The 21575-nt window shown below is 36.6% G+C and overlaps 1 protein-coding gene across 4 annotated transcripts; it reads left to right on the top strand.

Annotated features, from left to right (window-relative positions):
• The first annotated feature begins 1221 nt into the window (after positions 1-1221).
• Positions 1222-20817, top strand: LOC146522024 (ubiquitin carboxyl-terminal hydrolase 12A-like). Of its 4 annotated transcripts, XM_085149649.1 has the most exons (12): positions 1222-1681; positions 1780-1879; positions 2583-2685; positions 2777-2898; positions 3089-3159; positions 3338-3463; positions 4253-4348; positions 4511-4642; positions 4734-4868; positions 4966-5003; positions 5090-5130; positions 5214-7413. In XM_085149649.1, exons 2-12 carry the CDS (start codon positions 1834-1836, stop codon positions 6455-6457), a joined length of 2154 nt encoding a protein of 717 aa, XP_085005775.1. In that variant the 5' UTR covers positions 1222-1681; positions 1780-1833; the 3' UTR covers positions 6458-7413. The 4 variants fall into 4 exon arrangements, with proteins under 4 accessions (XP_085005775.1, XP_085005766.1, XP_085005784.1 ...); XM_085149640.1 differs by having other exon boundaries at positions 1222-1879; XM_085149658.1 differs by lacking the exons at positions 4511-4642; positions 4734-4868; positions 4966-5003; positions 5090-5130; positions 5214-7413 and adding exons at positions 17811-17942; positions 18033-18167; positions 18301-18338; positions 18724-18764; positions 18849-20817 and having other exon boundaries at positions 1224-1879.
• Positions 20818-21575: the final 758 nt, after the last annotated feature.

Raw genomic sequence — 21575 nt, 5'->3', positions numbered from 1 at the left:
CAATCCACATTGCTGGGATTGCATCTTTCAACATGTTTGTGGGTAGATCTGGATGTACCAGGGGTAAGTGCAGCCACTCAGCCTCTACTCAATGTGATCATAGCAGCAGGTGCAGATGTGTCACAAGTTAATCTAGTAGTAGGCTGTGGTACTTAGCCACAGGTGGGAGCAGTGGACTGACCTCCATTGGAGACTGCTCCAGCTGCTATGTGATAGTGGATCTGCTACAAATTGAAGATCATATGCAAGTTTTGGAAATTAACCCTTGTATTATGTTGAAAAACAAAAAGGTGTTTTTTGTGACATCAAGTGACATTGATTTTGTTGCGGGTCATTTTGACCCGTACTGTGTAAATCCACTCAGAATTGTCAAGAAACTGCAATAAAACAATAGCAACTTTATTTCCCATTAGATAAACATGTAGAACACAGACATACAACAGTTAGACTGTTTTAACAATAGACATAACTATTTTAGGAACAATTTGGTAAAGGTTTTTCGTTCTTGCAAACACATTTCTTTTGAACTTGCCCAACGTTCTCAGTTTTTCAATGCTCAACATTTTCAATTTTGTCCACATGATGTACTTCTTGCATTTCTCACAAAACGTGCTTGTTTTAAAACAGGAATCTTCCTAGCTAAGATTTAAAACAAAAGATTTCTACGTCTCCTCCAGTCTCAAAAACAGATGACAAACCAATCGACACACCTGAGTCACTGACTTTCTTAAATCCACTCACTCTCACTGGCTCTGTTTATTACTAATCACTGTGTAACTGCTGCTGTCTCCTTACAAATGTTCATTAGATTGACCACACTTATACAGACTGTATATAACTACCAACTCTCCAGCCATGTTGATGGATTGCCTATATTGGCTGGAAATATTCATTTCCAGAGAAAAGACACAGGCAGACTCTGCTTACAGGATGTGATGTGATGTGACAACACTGATGAACTATTGATGTGTCATATTTGTCCAAGGCGTATTTCATTGTTATGGAAAAAGAGAATATTAAAATCATGATGGTGATTTCTATGACTTTGTGTATATAATTTGGAATTTTGTACAAATGTAGGCCAATAAGGGATATATGATATCATTTCATTCTTTTCAAAGGTTTATTTGCATGACGCACAAACAGAGACAATTGAAAGGTACAAATTGTGCATGAAACGAATTTAAACGTGCTGCAGATGTGTGTCACTCTGGCTGTAGGCTGTGGCACTTGGCCAGAGGTGGCGCTGGTTGACTCGAGTCCATGTTAGTGCACAAAGTAAACTGCTCTGTTGTGAAGCAAAAACGCTGAAACCGGAGAAATAAAACGTGCGAGGGGAACGATAACGACGACAAGAGTCTCCCGATCGTTTACTCTTGCTGTCCTGAGAACAACATCGGCGTGGTGTTAATTGTTTGCTGTTTTCGCGATCGCGTCGCGCATGAGACAATCACCAGGTAAACTCGCCACATTTTCAAACATTTTGTTGTTCAACAGCATCAAGACTGACGGAGTGTGTTTGAGATAACCTCACAAGTGTCACAGGTGACACACTTGGCGTTTTTCTTTTGCTGATTTGTCGGTAGCAGCTTCTGAAACGCAAGACTGCCACACATCTGTTCGACCAACGCCAGTTGATCTAAACGCCAGTAGATCTGGAACACCGGAAGAGAAAGCGAAAGTATTCCGGGGCTTTTAAATTCACTTGATCTCCAGGTCGCTGTCTGTTTAGTAGTTGTTTAGCGTAACCGCTAATATTTGAGGTTTAATTTTTTTAAGGAGCAGTTTCCTTCAGCAGTGCAGAAGTGAAGTGATCGGAGAACGGCACTGAAAATGAGCGAACAGGACAGACAAATTGTTTACAAAAATACCCCTAAGGGTAAGGTTTCAAAAATATTTAGAGCTTTTTGTTTGTTTTTTGTTTGTTTTTTTAGAAGTTCTATATTTATCTATCCTACAGTGATTTCGATGTTTCCTTTTTGTCTTTTTAGCTCTTGTGTACTTGGAGTGCTGTTTTTATTTTTCGTTTAGCTTTTGTCAACATCGTCATCATAAATGTTTAATAGATTAATATAATATAAACATTGCTGAGTCACAAATCTCTCTCAGGGTTTTTGAAGTAATGTTCAGATTCATTTCCCTAACAAATTTCCTGCACTAGGTTGAGATGCTGAACTCTAAAGAGAGAGTTTTGTTTGTTTTAAGTTTACCAGTTACTGAGGCCACTATACTCCTGGCAATGCTCCAAGTTTAATTGGCCCTGATCTATGGGTCAACGTTTTACAGGCAGTTCTTTTGACTTATTGGTTCTCATTTTCCCCGCACTGTAAATTTTGAGACATTATATAAATTGGCATGATCTTTCTCAATCAGCCAATTACATTGAACAACTGAATTTGACTAGAATTGGCAAATTAGATATTTTACAGTAATATCAACATTGAAAAAAAAACCCAGTTAAACTCCTAATGTAGAAATGATAAAATATAAATGGTCTTTTTGTTTGTTTCTCTTTGGTTTTATGATCCAGACGAATGTTTTAAATATATATCTTCTTTGTTTGCACTCTCTCTTCCCATCAGCTAACAGGTACCATGGGCTGATAAACCAAGGATCCACATGTTACTTGAACAGTGTGCTGCAGGTGCTCTTCATGACCGAAGACTTCAGAGATGCTGTGACAAGGTTTGTTGTCCAACTTTAAGCATGATTCTGTATTTATCATATATAAAGTCTATTGTGCATTGTTAATCACTCATGTTTACTTTCTTTGTAGGAACTCTGAAGAAAATCCTCACACTGAGTTTCTAGATCATCATCTGAAAGCCTTATTTGATGACTTACATAACTATAGAGCATACACATATAAAATAACACAGAAGCTGGGCATCGACAACGGTAAAGAACAACAAAAACTTCAAACAGTGTAAACTCCTGAGCACTGTATAAGAGTAAAATATGACTATTATTGATCTAATTATTTAATTATTACAACAATGGAAAATTTTAGGGTAAAATTACAAATATACTTCTGTACAAATGTACTTCTTCTTTTTTTTTTTTTTTAAATTATATGCATTTATCACAGTGTATGAACAGCGTGATGCTGCAGAGTACTTTGAGAGGGTTTTAAGAATGACCAGCACTGATACATCAAAGGTAAGGTCATTGATGTCAAAGGGTATCTATATACTTGATCAAAACATCACTTTTTAATTATGGGGTCTTTGCCTTATAGTATAAAATGCTTTGGACAACTTTTATTGTGAGCAAGTGCAATCTAATTAAACCTGAACTAAAATAAAATGAACAGGTTTTTGTGAATTTGTATTTTCAGATCTTCCACGGTCAGTTAGCAAACACGACCACCTGTTCTAAAGGACATATACAGACTGACGGAGATGCACCGTTTTGGCATCTTCCTCTTTCACTGGTGGATTACTGCAGTAAAGACTACAGTGTGGTAAGGATATGACAAGCTGCAAACTTCTCTGCATGTTTCTATTCTTAGGACATGACAGCTGTGAGAAAACATTTTGAGCCTACATGTTTTTGCCAGTAAAAAAAAACCCATATATTTTCATATTTTTCTCAGGAAATGATGATTGTTTTACTTTCATTTTATCCACTTTTTATCAAATGATTCTATCCACTGCATAAAGTTAATGTTACACTTTATCACTTTGTTACTATTTCAGTACACATTATTCAGTACACATCATAATTGCATATCTCAAATTTAGATTGATTTGCTATAGATGGAAAGGAGTAATCATGTGATAAATCCTGTAACTACAGTGTTATGAAAATGAAACAGTTGCTGAACCACTTCAATTACCATGGCCTACAGTACAGCTTTCAGCATAAAATTATCCAGAACCTCTAAAATATTATGGGCTGTCTAAACGATCAACTTAGGACTGTTTTTTTTTTTTTTTTATTTAAAATACACAATTTGTATAGTTTTGCCTTTGAACATCACCACAGTGGGTCAAACAATCCATGTGAAGTTCACACTTTCAGCTTTAACTTAAGGGACTAAAATTCAAATCCATACATGTAAAGCCACATCTATTACAGGCTTCGGCAGTGCCAAGAAAACATTTGTCTCTTAAACAATAGATCTTAACCTTTGAGGCTTACCTAATAAACTGAGTGTGTCATGCTTAAAACCTTCCTCCTCGAGGAGACATTCTTCACCTCACTGGTCAGCACATGATCGTTTGAGCTGATTGTAAATAACATTTTTCAGGTGAAGGGCATTGAAGAGTTTTTTAAACCTTCAGATTTCTGTGGAGAAAATCAAATGTACTGTGAGCAGTGTGATGACAAAGTTGATGCTACTATGGTGAGTTAAAAAAAAAGTTTATGATTCTATTGTTATTCTTTAAATGCAATTACTAAAACATATTAACATGTATTGGGAACAGACAAACTCCTTGAGGTGACTGTTATTGTGACTTGGTGCTGTAATACTAAAACTGAACTGAATTTAATGTTTTTCATTCAGACAGATGTAATTAAGCATCATCCAGATGTTTTGTGTCTGATGCTGAAGAGGTTTGAGTTCAACTATAATTACATGTCATATGTCAAAATCACCTGTTCAGTGGAGGTTCCCTGCACCCTGCAGATACCAGAGGTATATGTACAGAATATTTTGGTATTTAATCATAATCCACTTTATTTTCTTCAGTCATTCTGATGTTTGCCATTTTTCCTTTGGTGATCAGAGTCAGACATATGAACTGTATGCATTTGTGGATCATTTTGGTGATCTGAGAGGAGGACATTACAGTGCAACAATCAAGATCCAGGAGGAAGATGGAGACAGATGGTATCAGTTTGATGATTCCAGGGTCACAAAGGTAGGACTGATCACTTATACATTGTTGACACTGTTTACCCATGGAGAGTGGCTAAACAATTCCATCATGTTTTTTTGTATTATTTTTACATCATCAGCTTGATTATCAGCCATTCCAGCTGGATTACACTAACACGTAAGTTTTTGTACGTCTTATCCTGACAGTACATTATTTGCATTACATGTGAAACATATGTGTTACATATCATATTTATTCATTAGGTCCCAGACTGCATATCTTCTGTTTTACAGGAAAAAGAAAGGTAAGAGCAGATACTTTGTTGTGGTTTCTTCAGCTCTTTGGTGCCTGAATGATTTTGTTTCTACTTTGTGGTTCATGCTGCAGATATTGGTATTCCAGAGTCCACAGATGTGTCCACCAGTGAACTACTTACCATCAATAATGAAGATCAGAAACAAGATGGGAAAAATGAGAGAAAGAGAAGGAGAGAAGGGGAGGAGACTAATCATGCTGAGAAGGAGGATGAGAAGAAAACAAAAACAGATTTTCAACATGACACAAAAGGAAAGATTAGTGCTGATAAACCAACAGCAGAGATGTGCTGTAACACATTTCAGGATAAAGAAAAAGTTGATGAAGGAAAAGAAAACAGACTACAAGATGATCTGAATCATAAACATGGAAAAGGACAGCATAATACATTAAACATGCAGGACATCAGTGTTACACATTCAAATGATAATGATATTTGTGTAGAGACAGAAATCAGAAATATGAAGGAGGGCAGGAGAGAAAGAAAAGGAAACAATAAAGGTGATCACAGTAAGTTTTGGCAAAACACAGCAGGGGAGGCAAGTTGTGCTGCTAAGACACAGAAAGATGTGGAGGAAGAGATGAAAGTGAAAGAATACGAAGGAAATACTAAACAAATTCAGACCAGAGAAAAATCCCATCTAAGACCAGTGGGACCAGAAATAATAGAAGCACCCAGAGAAAACCAGGATGCTGGTACAAATGAAAAAACAAAAGCAGAGCGTTTTCAACCACAAGCCAGATATGAGATTGGGGAAAGCAAAGAAGGAAGATGTGGTTCACAGAGGTCAGTAAAAGTTCAAATGACTCATGAAGGACTTAGGCAGAACCATGATGGTGAAAGTTTTGGGACAAAGATGAAGAAAAGAAGAATAGAAAATGTAGAGAAAACCTCACAAGGCAGGTCTAAGAGACATGTCAAAAATAATGAAGGAAACACAAGCAAACCCAAAGGATTAACACAAAGCAAGTCAGAGCAGAAGAAAAGAAGAACCAAAAGAGAAGAACGAATTCTGCATGACACAAATGATCCAAAATACACCAAAATTCCCAAACTGAATGATATAGAAATAGAAGCTGCTGAATCAAGTGCAGACAGAGAGACATGTGGGTGTTGTTCATGGATTGTCGCACTGATAAAGAAAAAAAGAAAAAACAACAACACTGGTATTTGTAGTGAGATAGAGTTGAGAGAAACTGTAGAGAAAACCTCACAGTGCAGCTCTGCGAGACTTGTCAAAAATAAAGAAGAAAATATTGAAAATAAGTCTCAGACAAAAAAATGCAATCTAGGCCGGAGGGTCAAAACAAAGTGAGTCAGAGCAGCAGAAAAGAAGACCCAAAAGAGAAGAACAAACTCACCATGACACAAATTATTCAATATACACTGAAACTCTCAAACTGGATGATGAAGAAATAGAAGTGTCTGAATCAAGTCTAGAGAACAAGACGTGGGTGTCGTTCATGGTTTGTCGCATTGATAAATAAAAAAATCAAGAACAGTATTTAATATTTTAACGATTATGTAATGACAAGTCTCCACTTGTGGTAATTTAACATAAATGATTTATCTTTAATTTAATATTTTATATTTTTTCACCAGAGATCAGTGACATACAGGCCATACACAGAGCTCTTTAGTAACTGTAACTATTTTTTTTAAATCTCGATTTATTTGGAGAATGCAGTATGAGTGTTGCTTCCCATTTTTATCAGCAAGAAGAAAAAAGTAAGAAAATTAAACATACAAACAAACATGAAACATAGCAGTATATTTTTATTAAGTTAAACAGGTGTTACAATCACTTGCTTTGAATAAGGATATGAGGATACATTATTTTTGTTATTTGTTGATCTATCATATTTAATTGTGATTTATATGTTACTGATTTATTAAAAATGTTGTCTCATTGTTTATTATTTCCTAGTATTGTTTGTAATATCAGTTATTTCATGTGACTGTGCATATTCTTTGGATTTTAGTATAACTGCTATAAATGGTAATCTGAGACAGCAGCTTTGAGGCAAAAATAATATTTCTACTTGCAGCATTTTTTTTTATTGCCACTGAAGGGAACACAGGTAGAAATTTTACAATGAAAATAGTGGTTTGTGAAGTCAAAGTTATTGTTTGCAAAAAAAAAACATTTAGGTTTGGTTAATGGAAAATTTAAATTATCATTAGTTTATTATTTTTCCAAATTGGTTGTTACTTAACCTTTCAACAAATGTTCAAGTAGCTTATGTTGTCAGTCTTGATTAACTTTTTAATTTTTGTAAAACTTTTTTTTAACTCTTTTATGAGTTTTTTTTTTCTTAGACTTCATTCATATTTGAGATTTATTCTTCATACTTCTGGAGTCTAGTTAATTTGTGTTTACTAACCTGATGCTGATAACATAACCTGATCAGGAGCAGTTTCTGTTCAGAGTTTCAGTTTCAAATTGACTTGAAGTACCACATTTTAACTGATTTTTTTATTTACAGCGTTTTTAACTGTAATATAGATTCTCTACCAACATCACAAATGGACCACAGCTATAAAATTACAACTCTGCAAATGGTTCATTGTGTTGTCATTGGAATTTGCATGTGTTCACTTGGTGAGACAGAAAATGTATAAATGTTTTTGCTCTTGATTCTAATCTGCTGCTTTCTCTTTTGTTCTGCTGGAATTGCAGCTACTGAAACACAGAACGGACACCAACAAAACCCGTTGAGTTAATAAAATGTATTTATTATTTTTATTTATTATTTTATTTATAATTTTACTTTTACTGAAATTATAAGTTTTCCAAGTTTTTAAGTTTTACTACTACTACAAAAGACTATCCCCCTAATAGTCAGGAGAAAAACATTTTCTTTTTTTCTCTAACATGCAGACATTTTTGCCCATGAAACATCTTTAACTACAACCACAAATAACATTTACTTGAGCAGCCTAAATTTTTTATCTATTATTTTTGAGTTGGCTTAGTTTAATTTTGGGCTTAACCCGGTTTCAGTTGACAATAACCTACTATTATCTAATATTCATCTGATCAAGGAGTGTTTATCAGCAATACATGTCTCATTTAACCCTGGAGAATTTGACCCCATGGTTTCCCTAGTAAACCCATGGGGTCGGATCTGACCCCATGGGTCTCCAGGGTTAAAGTAAATATGCATATCCTGTGGTGGGCAACTTAAAGCCTTTATCCAAAGCTGTACTAAATATCAATTGTACACAAAATGTGAATATATCAAATGGTAATGAGAACCTGCCATAATGCACCATGCGGCATGTTGTAAGTACCGGTGAGAAACTGAAAGATAAACAGGCTGCTAAATCTTGATGTTTTAAATGAGTAGATATACAGTGAATATGGCTTTGTTAAAGTAACACTTACAGAGATAGCAAGTGTTACTTTAACACTACTGTTTTTTTCTGTGTAAAGTTATACCCTCAGTTCTAATTTCACTTAGTTTACCAGTTCAAGGATTCAAGGAGCTTTATTGTCATTTGCATCACATGTTAACATGAGGTGGAACAAAATTATGTACACACGGTGCCGGAGCAAAAAGAAACAAAATAATACAGATAATAAAGATACAGAGATTTTGGGGTTTTTTTAAGTAATAAATAATAGGGGGTTTTTTGTTGTTGTTGTTTTTAAACAAACAGAATAACAAGTAATAACATAAATACGATAAATAATGCAATAAGTAGAGTGCAACAACCTGAGTACCAGTATGGAGTATGGGTATAGAGTGTAGGTATAAATATGGGTAGAAATAAATACTTTTAGCAGCAAAGGGCATGATGCCAGCATTGATAAAGTGACAGTGTCAGTAAGTGTCAGTAGTGATTAAGGTGCTACAATAGCAGTTCCTGTCCATTTATGTATTGAGGAGTCTCACAGCTTCTGGAATGAAGCTGTTTCTCAGTCTGGTTATTTAATGCTCCTCAGTGTGTGTGCTCACCCAGGTGGCCCTCTATGTGCTCACCCAGCACATAGAGGGCCACCTGTATCCTTCATGATACAGGTGCCACAGTGCAGTTTCCGTGCCACACATTGATGCCAGAGCACAGAACACTCTCCACCGCACCTCTGTAGAAGGACATGAGGACTGAGCTCTCAAGTCCCGCATGCCTCCACCTCCTCAGGAAGTAGAGCCTCTGGTGAGCCTTCCTGATCAGGCTGGAAGTGTTGTTTTTTCAGGTGAGGTTGTTATCTAGGTACATACCCAGGTCTTCCTCTCCTGAAGTCCACAATCATCTCCTTCTTCTTTTTCTCATTTAAGCAGAGATTGTTTTTCCTGCACCAGTCCTCTAAGTGTTCCACCTCCTTCCTGTAGCCAGTCTCATCATTGTTTGTGATGCAACCAACCACAGATGTGTCATCCGCAAACTTTACAATATGACAGCCTGGATGGATGGGTGAGCAGTCATATGTAAGCAGCGTGAACAGGAGGGGACTTAGCAAACAGCCCTGAGGGGAGCCAGTGCTGAGGACTATAGAAGATAAGGAGACATTGTGGGTCCTCACAGCCTGTTGGTCAGGAAGTCCAGAACCCAGTTACAAAGAGAGGAGCTCAGTTCCAGAGTCAGTAATTTGTCAACAAGTGTATGTGGGGTGATTGTGTTAAAAGCGGATGAGAAGTCCACGAAGAGCAGACGGACGTAGGAATTCTTCTGCTCCAGGTGGGTGAGTGTTGTGTGAACCACAGAAGAGATGGCATCTTCTGTGGCTCAATTCTTCCGGTAGGCGTACTGATGTGGGTCAGAAGTGACACTGGTGGTGGCTTTGATGTGGGCCACAATCAGCCTCTCAAAGCATTTTGTGACGATCTGCGTGAGGGCTATTCTGGCCAATAGTCATTCAGACCTGTCACAGCAGAGCTCTTGAGGACTGGGATGATGGTGGCGGTTTTCATACAGGTGGGGACAGTTGCCTGGGTGAGGGAGGAGTTGTCTGTCAGGACCTCAGAGAGCTAATCAGCACAGTTCCTCAAGAACCACCCGGGGATGTTATGTGGGCCGACAGCTTTTCAGGGGTTAATCCTCTTGAGGGTCCTCCTCACTTCAAAGCAGCTACTAAAGCAGTTATATCCACTTGTTATGTTATCTATATATATATATATATATATGACCTGTGAACTTTGTTATTTGCTTTTTTACAGTACATGTGCAAAAAGACTGTAACTATCTAGATGTTTACAGTGTGTTAGATGGAGAAGTTGTACAGGGAGATGGCAACAGGCAGGAATGATTTCCTGTATCGGTCAGTGGTGCTTTTAAATGACTAGCCAGCAAGTCATGGAGTGAGTGGGAGGTATCATCCAGCATTGTCCTTATCTTTGACTCTCAGACACCACCCTGATATATTAAGTGTTTTGATATTTCTCCATATTGGTATATATAGTTATAGCTAGATATAGTATTTTTATATATAGACTGTTTGTGACACTGATATCAAACTCGGTGTCCTTTGTTTTTGTTTTGTGCAGCCACGGAAGACACTCTAGCTGCAGAGATGTCATGCGGTCATGCAGTAGCGGTTTTAGATACGGGCGACACGGGCGGTTGCCCAGGGCGGCATCTCGGTGGGGGGCGGCATCACGGGCATCGGCAAAAAAAAATAAAAAATGCTCGTACTCATGCTGCCCCGACGTCATGCCAGCGCATATTGGGAATGTCACAGGCACCGATCGGCTTTCTATCGCCCATTTGATGGGAGTAAGGGCGCCCTTCGTTTGCGAGGTGCGCCTGCTGCTTGCGGCGCAGAGAGGAGAGGGCGGGGCGGCGGGGGATTCTCTGACCGGCTGGAGCAGCATCTAATAACCAACTCGCAAAGTAAAACAAAATAAAAACAAACCAATAAACACGAAAACACCCGACATTATGATACAGACTTATAATTTGCACCGATGTTTTTTCGAAATTCTATACACGAAAAGTGAGCGCGAGAGCCCTCGGTGCGCCTGCTCGCTGCTGAAGTCAAAGTAAACTTTGTCATCTCCGCTACAGTCCAGTATATGGAGAGACGAAACGACGAGGCTCCAGTTAAGCAGTGCAAATAAACAAACAATAAATATAAGAAGAGTAAGAAAATAAATATACACTTTAGGACTTGGGGTAAAGGGATCAATAACAATTTAAAATTTACAGTTTGATGATTTAAAGTCTCACACACAACCCGTCAAAAGCAGGAGGCCCCTGCTGCTTCCAAATGGAGCACATTTCATTCATAATGTTGTGAATCCAAGCCCATTATGTATTCATGATTTGAATCCTGGGTTGTTTGAAATCCCAGAAATAAACCTTAGACAAAGTGAATCTGTGAATTAAGGTGTAGGTCTGTTAGATCATGTTGTGGTGATCCTCGAGTTGGGGGATGGATGTTCATACTGGAGTGCAAAATTAAAACCAATGGAAGATGGACAAGAAAAGTTCAAAGCCATCATGTCTTCAGTTTAGAAAAAAGAGAAAAAAAAGAGGAAGAGAAACAAGCAAAAGATACAGGTAAGCAGATGTGTGATTGGATAATGGCAGGTCATCCTGAAATAATCAGAATCAGAATCAGAATACTTTATTAATCCCCAAGGAAATGATGTGGGTTACAGTTGCTCCAAGAAGAAATGGTAAAAATAGCAACAGTAACAGACTAAACTCCAAACAATACATTATGTTACAGATTTTAATATTAATTAGTCATTGTCAGTTGTTGATTTGTCCTGTTCTCATTGTATGACGAATTATGATGGCTGTTTGGTAGCCGTTTGCATACTATGCCTACTCTCTCTCTCTTCATATGTGTATATGTGTGTGTACAACAGTTTTATGTTAATGTACAATCCTTAATATGTTTTGTGTGTGTGTGTGTGGGGGGGGGGGGGCAGGGCGCCAAACAGGCTAGGACCGCCACTGCGGTCATGCACCTGGTGATGCTGCAGTCTGCTGGATCAAGTTTCTTTATTTCTTTATTTGTTCCTTTTTCTCTGTCTTTCCAAAATGTGGCAAATACTTACATCTCTAGCATTATATTAAAGAGCATGATAACGCTTAACTTTTAAAAAGTACTCACCTGGCTTGGTGGGACTTTGTAATGTGAAGCTATTTGTTGCCAGGTTCGCTACTTTATTGTTTTGGTTCCTTTGCAGTACCCTCATGTTTTTTGCAGGAGTTTGTTGTTTTTACAATAAACACACACATAAAAGACAAGGTTTCTCACTGTAATGCCTACCTCAGTCAGGGCCTATAAACCTTTTGTGTCCCTGCAGGGGCAGTACAAATTTAACTCCCCAGGTTAAATGAAATGATGGAAAAGTGTAGTGCAGTTAGGCCCTATCCAGATGTGCATAGGCTGGCAGCACTGACAGTTGAAGAGATAGCCTACTTTGAATAGAAGATTGCTCAACTGGCAGTCAGAGGGTACTGTGAATTTAAAACAATAAGTCTTTTAATCCACTTAGCAATCATGAACACAGACAAAAGATAGGAAGACACGGGGCAAGAACTGGTGAGTTTAGCCTCCACAGTTTTCATTTATCATCACAAAATGTGTGATGATAAATGTTATTTATCATCACACATTTTTAAATTATGCGTGATGATAAATAAGACCAATAACACCACGAGCTGAATGGATCGTCGTCAAACTACCTACAGAGTACCTAGGTTGACTAATCATATTACCTCAACAATAATTGTTAGAGCCCAACATTAAAGTTGAGACATAATAAAACATTAACATTTAAGCATAGCCCTTCCACTTCGGGAGGGAGGAGTGTGCTCTGTAAAAGTTGCTGTTTAAGCTTGTTTTTATACTGTTCATTAAACATGACTACTTCTAGTAATTACCACACGGTGACTGGTCAAATGACCTAAAGATTGAAGGAAAAAAAATAAAACTGTCTATTGAAATGCCATGATACTGTGATAAACACTTGATGGTGTTATGACCCCTCCCTCTGTGATTTGTGTAGGAGGCAGACATAGGGGAAGCTGGTCCAAAGACACACTCATAAACTGAGCTGATTGATAAGACAGTTTTATTCTTTTTTTTTTTTTTCTTCATCCCTGCAGCCAGGTGGACGTCTGGTTTGTTTTAGGAAATAACCAGCGTGTCATTCCAGTAAATTAAGTTGCAGATTGTAAAACAATTCACAATCAGCTACACTTGTATAAACTACAAAAGTAAAATGCTGTGTATTTATGTATTTTTGCTTTAATATATTTTCCTTTTTTGTTTAAGGCACGTCTTTTATACACTTTACTAATCTTTGTGCTGTACTGGAACTGGTAAGGATACAATTACTCCAAAACAGCCTTATATATATTATATACTGTAGAGCTTCAAGAATATAAAGCAGTGACAACATGTCAGGAAATGGAGGGAGAAATGATGACGCTGCTATAACCAAGACTGACTATGTTTTTGTCATGAAGTACTTCGCATGTCTATAAAACTTTCCAATGAAACATGAGTTGAACTTCAACCTCTTTATCAGCAGAGAGATGTCTCAAAACATATAATCTGTGATAAGCTTTCATGTTTTGGCAATCTCAAGCTCTAAAGCAATATACACCTCTCTCAAATGTGGGTCAAAGTTTGGTAAATCTTTCCTGATCTGTAATAAGACGAAACGTATGTGTAAGTATTACATTTGCAACATGGAAGCAAATTCAGATCATTTAAAATGAACTATAAAAACACTGTGTATCGCACTTCATAAGCAGAGTATTACTTTCTACCTTTCTGCCAAAACTCAAACAGAAGCTCTTCATATAAGCTGGCCCGGCTCTGCCCAGTGAGTCATTAAATAATATACTGTGTCTTTGTGCTTCTGGGAAACATTTCTTGACTGTATCAGTAACTTCCTGGAGTGTTTACACCACTGTTTTTGGTAAGAGCTAAGCTTACTCTGGTGCATTTTCTTCCCCTTTCTTTTAGCCTATGTGCTAATAAGCATTATTTCCAAATGAACTATTCAGGCTTAACATGTCTAAAAATGTGATAACAACTCAAACAAACTTTTTTGCAGCATCTTTGATAATGTGACACACCTGAAGCTGTTCAGTGGCACTACAGTCTAAAACCATAACAAGGATATAAGGAACACAACTGCAACATCATAAATCCCACATAAGAGTGAACCACATGTTTTAACAGTGGTCCTTTACACCAGTGACCTGCAACAGGGAGCTTTCTTAGCTTATTTGTGAACATTGCACCAAAGTCTGGATTTAAGCTGATGTCCCATAATTAATGTTGTGTTTTCATATCTTAGCTTTGGTTTCAAATGTATGTATTCATCCTGTCCTTGTGATACACTGGCACCTTTCCACTGTGGCCAAATTGTATGAAATAGTAAAAAAAATTTATAATTAATATAAATAATAAATAATTTTTTTCCGTTACAAAATTAATCAGAATCCTAAGATTCTTTGACACAAAAAACATCCACAGCACACTGCGTTTTCTTTATCCCCACTGCCCTCACAGTGGTGCCATTTGAAAGCATTTCAATAAGATAAGTGATGTGCCTGACAGAAACTCTCTAAAAATGACTTCTAGTGTAAAGACAAATTTAAAAAAAAGGAAACAGTATCCAAACTCTTGTATAGGCTTTAATGGTAGTTATCCTTTAATAGTCACTATTTGAAAAATACAGTTTGTGATGTTGCATAAAATAAGTCTCTGTTTTACTGAATGTTTCATCTTTGAATAAATGTGCAGATATTTGGTCTTATCTGATGAATTCACCACAAAAATATTATTCCGGGCACACATTGAATGCAACACTAAGGTGTAGCAGAAGTTACTATTCCCGGCAAACGTTGAATGCAACACAAACGTGTAGCAGAAGTGAAAGAGAAAGGGCTACTGGTGTTTTAAACTGCGCAGGACATAGAGATATTATAATACTAGCATATTCTATAAATTAAATGCTTTTATTACCAAATATCTGAAAAAATATTAGATAGATATCTTTAATATATCTAAAATATCCCCGTTACCTGAAGGTATGTTTGAATCTTTTGTTTTTGTGTTCTTATGTATTCCATTTGAAAATAATTGCGTTTGTTTTCTCGTCGGAAGTCATTAAATACAGCTTAGAAAAGCAGCGTGTTGTAGGAGGAATATAGTTTACTGAAAGTGTCTTCTATTCATGATGTTACTGACAGCCTTTCATGACCTGTGGATTTTAGCACCTCATGTACGAAAATATGGGCCTTTGTTATCCTGCTAGATACAGTGGGAGGAATATTTATGGTAGTTTTATTTTTGATAGAACACATACACACATTACATAAGTTATTATTAGTATTATTGTTGTTGTCATTGTTGTTGTTGTTTTTAAGTAAATACTGACTGGTTTATAGACTGAATTCTTTTGCAGCTCTCACCGAATAGAAGTGACTGAAAATGTCTTTGTTAGAGAGAACTCTGGGTAAGATCTGATCAGATGCCAGTTGTTTTTTTGTTTTTTGTTTTTTTTGCACACATATATTTAACATCTATGTCTATTGTTTTTACATGACTTTCAATAACTAACCGTTACAGGTAGAAACATTTCTCTCAGCCACATCAGGTTTAGTGTCTGCTTTTCACACTGTTTTCTAGCATCACTACTATAACGAAGAAGGTATCTCTGGATATCTTCCATTTAAAATAAGAATTTTACTGACAACCTTGAGCTTAATGGTTCAGTTTGAATATTTTTGTGAATTCTTATTGTTTTATTAATGTATTAATTTATTAGACTGGCAAAGAGGTCACCTTTTTATCTATTTAAAATCAAAAGTGCAGTTTAACACTGCACAGGGTTTTTGACTATTTTAGTCTGTTTTAGTTTATGATCCACACTTATTATTTGCTCATAGTTCTGAAATTTACATGATCAATCTCCTCCCAGCAGCTAACCGGTACCATGGACTGATAAACCAGGGAGCGACAGATTGCTTGAACAGTGTGCTGCAGGTGCTGTTCATGACCGAGGACTTCAGAGAGGCTGTGACAAGGCTTGTTACTGCCCAGCTTTAAGTGTGATCTTGTATTTATCATATATGAAGTCTATTGTGCATTTTTAATTACTCATATTTTCCTTCTGTGTAGGTACTCTGGAGGAAATCCTCACACTGAGTTTCTTGATCATCATCTTAAAGTCTTATTTGATGACTTACATAACTATAGAGCATACACATATAAAATAACACAGAAGCTGGGCATCTATAATGGTACAGTATGTTAACACACAAAACAGCACAACCTTTGAATTGTTTGAAGAGTCTAATTGAGAAAGTAATTAATTTACATGAAGTTTTGAGGTAAAATCTTCTGATGTGCTCTGCATCCTGTGCAGTTTTTTAATGTAATTTAATAGTTCAACTTGTTTAAATTGTTTGACTGGATAATTCTAAAACAAAAACATTTTATTTAATAAATGAATCGTTTTGTTGAAAGCATCCACATTGATTTCCTCACCCAGTGTATGAACAGCGTGATGCTGCAGAGTGCTTGGAGAGGGTTTTAAGAATGACCAGTCCGGATGCATCAAAGGTAGAGACTGTTCTCCTTTTGGTTGACTTGTTGCAAAAGTTAGCCTATCAATATGAAAGCTGGGTGAAAATATCACTTGCCAACAAGTATTTGTACTTTTTTTCAGATTTTCCACGGTCAGTTAGTAAACAAAACCATCTGTTCTAAAGGTCATATACAGACTGACGGAGATGCACCATTTTGGCATCTTCCTCTTTCACTGATTGATTCCTGCAGTGACTACAGTGTGGTAAGGATCTGACAAGTCAGATCGAGATGTGCAATACATGATAATTTTTCTCCATATTTACCTTCAGATCTTGAGTAAAAGTTGGATTTTTTTCTACAACTGTGTCTTGTAAACTAGATGTCCACATTTCAGTCAGAGACCAGGACAGGGAAGTAATTTTAACATTAACATGATATATTTTAGAGATATATAAACTGAGATGTACTGGGAGAAACCAATCTGTCTAAAATTTTAAGCTCATCATGAAAAAAAACTTACTGAGAACAAAACTGAGGCTACAACTTTAAATTGTGGCTAAAGTTTTCACATAAGATTCACGTATGACAACAGAAGGACCCAAAGCACTGAAACTGAAGCAACACAACATGAGTTTTGAGACTGTATTCAAAAACGTCTAGAGTAAGTCTATCTGATGACAACTGCTAATAATGCAGTTACATTTTTACGTTAAATAAGTTAGTGTATTGAAAACCTTCCTCCTTGAGAAAACATTTGCCAACACTTCACAATCACACCCTTTATGCTGGTCAGCTCATCTTTGGCAGAGATGATTTTAAATAACACGAGTGTATTTTTCAGGTGAAGGGCATTGAAGAGTTTTATAAACCTTCAGATTTCTGTGGAGAAAATCAGATTTACTGTGATCAGTGTGATGACAAAGTTGATTCCACAATGGTGAGAATATTTTTTTAGGTTTAAGATTTATTTATATATATATTTATATGTATATATATTTATATATATATTTATATATTTATGGTTTATGATTCTTTAAATAGAATTAGAAACAGATATTAACACATTTTGGGAACAGACAAGCACCTTGAGGCAACTGTTGCTGCGATTTTGTGATAAATAAATAAAACTGAACTGAATTGAATGTTTTTCATTCAGACAGATGTAATAAAGCATCATCCAGATGTTTTGTGTCTGCTGCTGAAGAGGTTTGAGTTCAACTATAATTACATGTCATATGTCAAAATCAACTGTTCAGTGGAGGTTCCCTACACCCTGCAGATACCAGAGGTAAATGTACAGAATATTTTAATATTTAATCAGAATTTATTTCATTTCTTCAGTCATTCTGATGTTTGCCATTTTTCCTTTGGTGATCAGAGTCAGACATATGAACTGTATGCGTTTGTGGATCATTTTGGTGATCTGAGAGGAGGACATTACAATGCAACAATCAAGATCCAGGAGGAACATGGAGACAGATGGTATCAGTTTGATGATTCCAGGGTCACAAAGGTAAGACTGATCACTTATGATCATTTATTGTTAATACTGAAACATGTTACACAATCACTGTGTTATAAACCTACATGTACAGTGGCAAAACAAATCCATCATGTCATACTTTATTATTTTTTTACATCATCAGCTTGATTATCAGCCATTTCAGATGGATAACACTGAGAGGTAAGTGTTTGTGCTTCTTATCTCCACTGTACATTATTTTCCATTATTTTCTTAATTTTTCACATGAGTATTCATTAAACATGCCTTTAATACACTTTTCACAGATATGCTGTGCTACATGTTAAAATGTCATATCACACTATAATCACAACTGCAGATTGTTTCTGCGTTTTATTCAACTGTATCCCCAAACTCTCCTGTGCAAAAGCAATAATAAAATTAATGATAAAAATATAAACGGATAGGTGTATCTTTAAATATTTACACTGTTAGAAAAAATATATTCACACAGAGACATAATTATATAGTACAGTAATATTAGTGTTAAATAAACAAACAATTAAAACAAATGTTATATTTATTACATAACATATTTGTCCATTAGGTCCCAGACTGCATATCTTCTGTTTTACAGGAAAAAGAAAGGTAAGAGCAGATATTTTTGTTTTGTTTTCTTCTTTTGTTTGGTGCCTGAATGATTTTGTTTCTACTTTGTGATTCATGCTGCAGATATTGGTACTCCAGAGTCCACAGATGTGTTCACCAGTGGACCACTTACCACCAGTAATGAATATGATCAGAGACAAGATGGGAAAAATAAGAGAAAGAGAAGGAGAGAGGGGGAAGAGACAGACACCGAAGGTTATCCAGAGGCTGCTTGCTGCAGAGAAGCAGATGGATCATGTGACTCATCCTCCGGACAATGAAGCACTGGATGTGATGACCTATATCATAAAAATATAGGATTGTTGTTTTAAAGAACATCAGCAATATGTGATGATCTAAACAAAAAACATGTGGTGATATTAATAGAATTAATAGATAATAAAACATATAGATGAAAAGGCTAAAGATAAACAGTCAGAGAAAAAAAGCCATGCAGAGCATCCAGCTGACACTGTTAGAGAGAACATATGTGAACATCAGGAGAATAAAGAAAAAACTGAAAATTATTACAGCCCGTATCCTAATCATACTGAGGAGGAGGAGAAAACAAGAACCGATTTTCAACATGACACAAAAAGAAAGATTATTGGTGATAAACCAAAAGCAGAGATGTACTGTGACACATTTCAGGATAAAGATAAAGTTGATGATAGAAAAGAAAACATGCTAAAAGATGATCAGCGTCATAAACATGGAAACAGACACAGTGATACACTGAACATACAGGAGATTAATAATGTCAGTGAATGTTAGCATGAAGAGTCACTGAAACCACTAAGATAAAGCTAAGTAGCCACAGTAGAGACAAAGAAAATTATTTATGGCACAGATTGAACGAGGTGCTGAAAACACCTCCTCCTCAGAGATTTTGATCCAACCTGACATGAAAGCATCATACAGTTGCTGCAGATTTGTTAGGTTCGGGCAGGCTATGGTGTTTAAATGATACTCACTTGGTACTAAGGGGCCAAAGGTGTGACAATAAAATATTCCCCACACCAGCAGCCTGAACCATTGATATCAGGCAGGGTGGATCCATGCTTTCATGTTGTTTCTGACTCTACTGTCTGAATGTCACAGCATAAATTGAGAGTCATCAGACCAGGCAATGCTTTTTCAATCTTCTGCTGCCCAGTTTTGATGGGCCTGTGTGACCTGCAGCCTGAAATGCCAAAATGCATTAAGTTGCTCACATGTGACTGGTTGACTGGAAAGCTAAACTACTATGCAGTTGAACAAGTGTAGCTAATGATGTGGCAAGTCTTTTGTTCATAGGTGTTTCTCCCCACACCTTCTTTTACTGCTTCAGCCTCAGCTGAGATCATATCATGTCAGAGAATTTGTTGTACCAGGAAACGTGTCTTTAAAACTATAAATACCTCTGCCTGTAACCCTGTGATTCAGCCTGATAATATCTTACAGGATTATTTTTTTTATTTTCAGTAACAAAGTCTTATTTAGAAAATCTTTTTTGGTTTTCAGGTGGTTAAGGAATTTATTTTTCATTGTTTGATAGCCTCTGACCTTAAACTGGATACGTTTTTAAGAAGATAGTGGATTTTTATATGTCTTATAAAAGTTGATTCTGTTCATCTGGATGTAACGTTTCGTCACTTGGATGAGTGATGAAACGCTTCTCCCACTGAAAACACTACGTCCAGATTAACAGAATCAACTTTTGGGCATTTACTTACCTAGATTACACCTAGATTTTTATATGCTTTCAGCTTCTTTGCAGCAATAAAAGGTCATGTGACCACAAATAACAATATTTTTTAACTATTTCTGCTAACAGTCCAGCTTTATTTGTCAAATAATGGGTTTATTGTACTGCAGTTGAAGTAAACCTTTGCCCTTTGTGGTATTGCTGTCTGTGTGAAGTTCCTTATTCACCACTCACAGCTTGGATTAACAGATTGCTTCGAAATACTTTTTTATTAAGACAAACAGGATGTGAAGCAACAGGTTGCCATGGACACATACCAAACATCACAGTTGGGTAATTTCTTTTTTTCTTTTTTTTCTTTTTTTTTTCAGGCAAAATGTCTTGCTCACATAATCCTCATAAACTCTCAAAGTACTCAACAGTGTCACACGTGTCTTCCACTGGATGGTTAAATATGTTTGTCCACCCCACTGTAACTTTAAAGAAAACTGATAAAGGTTTCCTGGCAAAAAGTTCACAAGCTTCATCTTTACTCCTTCAAACATACTTCTTTTTTGTGGCCAAATAATTCAATCTTTGTCTCATTTGACCATAAAACTGTTTTCCAGATGGGATTTGGCTTGAAATGTGAGCAGCTCCAAATTTCAGTCGAACTTGAAGGTGCTGATTATGGAGCAGGTCAGCAGTCTCACAGTCCATAGAGACGTATAACTGTCTTCACTATGAACAGTAAAACTGGTCCAGCAGTTATACATCAATGGCATACTTGAGGCTTGATGGTTCCTGGGTTTTTCTTGAAAATGATACCCAGCTTCCTCTCATTTGAGGATGACAATTTGAGTCTTCCACAGGACCTTGGCAAAGTAAGTATGTAATACTGCATACTTATGTTCATGTCGTTGGAACTAAAGCTCTTGGAATCTGCTGACTTCAAGACGCTTTTCCAATATGTGTAAATCTGCAGTCCTGTAGTCTTAAGGGATAATTTCAGTTCTTTATTTTGAGTTAGATCACTACCTCTTTGTTAACTTTGTGGGATCTATGATAGTCTGTGCTCAGACTCAGTCTCAAGAGTCAGAGAACCTGCAGCTGGATCTTCAGCAAATACAATATTTATGAAAAGA

This window comes from Neolamprologus multifasciatus, chromosome 3 (genome assembly GCF_963576455.1).
Source record: "Neolamprologus multifasciatus chromosome 3, fNeoMul1.2, whole genome shotgun sequence".
Classification (NCBI taxonomy): Eukaryota; Metazoa; Chordata; class Actinopteri; order Cichliformes; family Cichlidae; genus Neolamprologus; species Neolamprologus multifasciatus.
The sequence above is the reverse complement of the archived record's forward strand: the minus strand, read 5'-3'. Positions and strand labels throughout refer to the sequence as shown.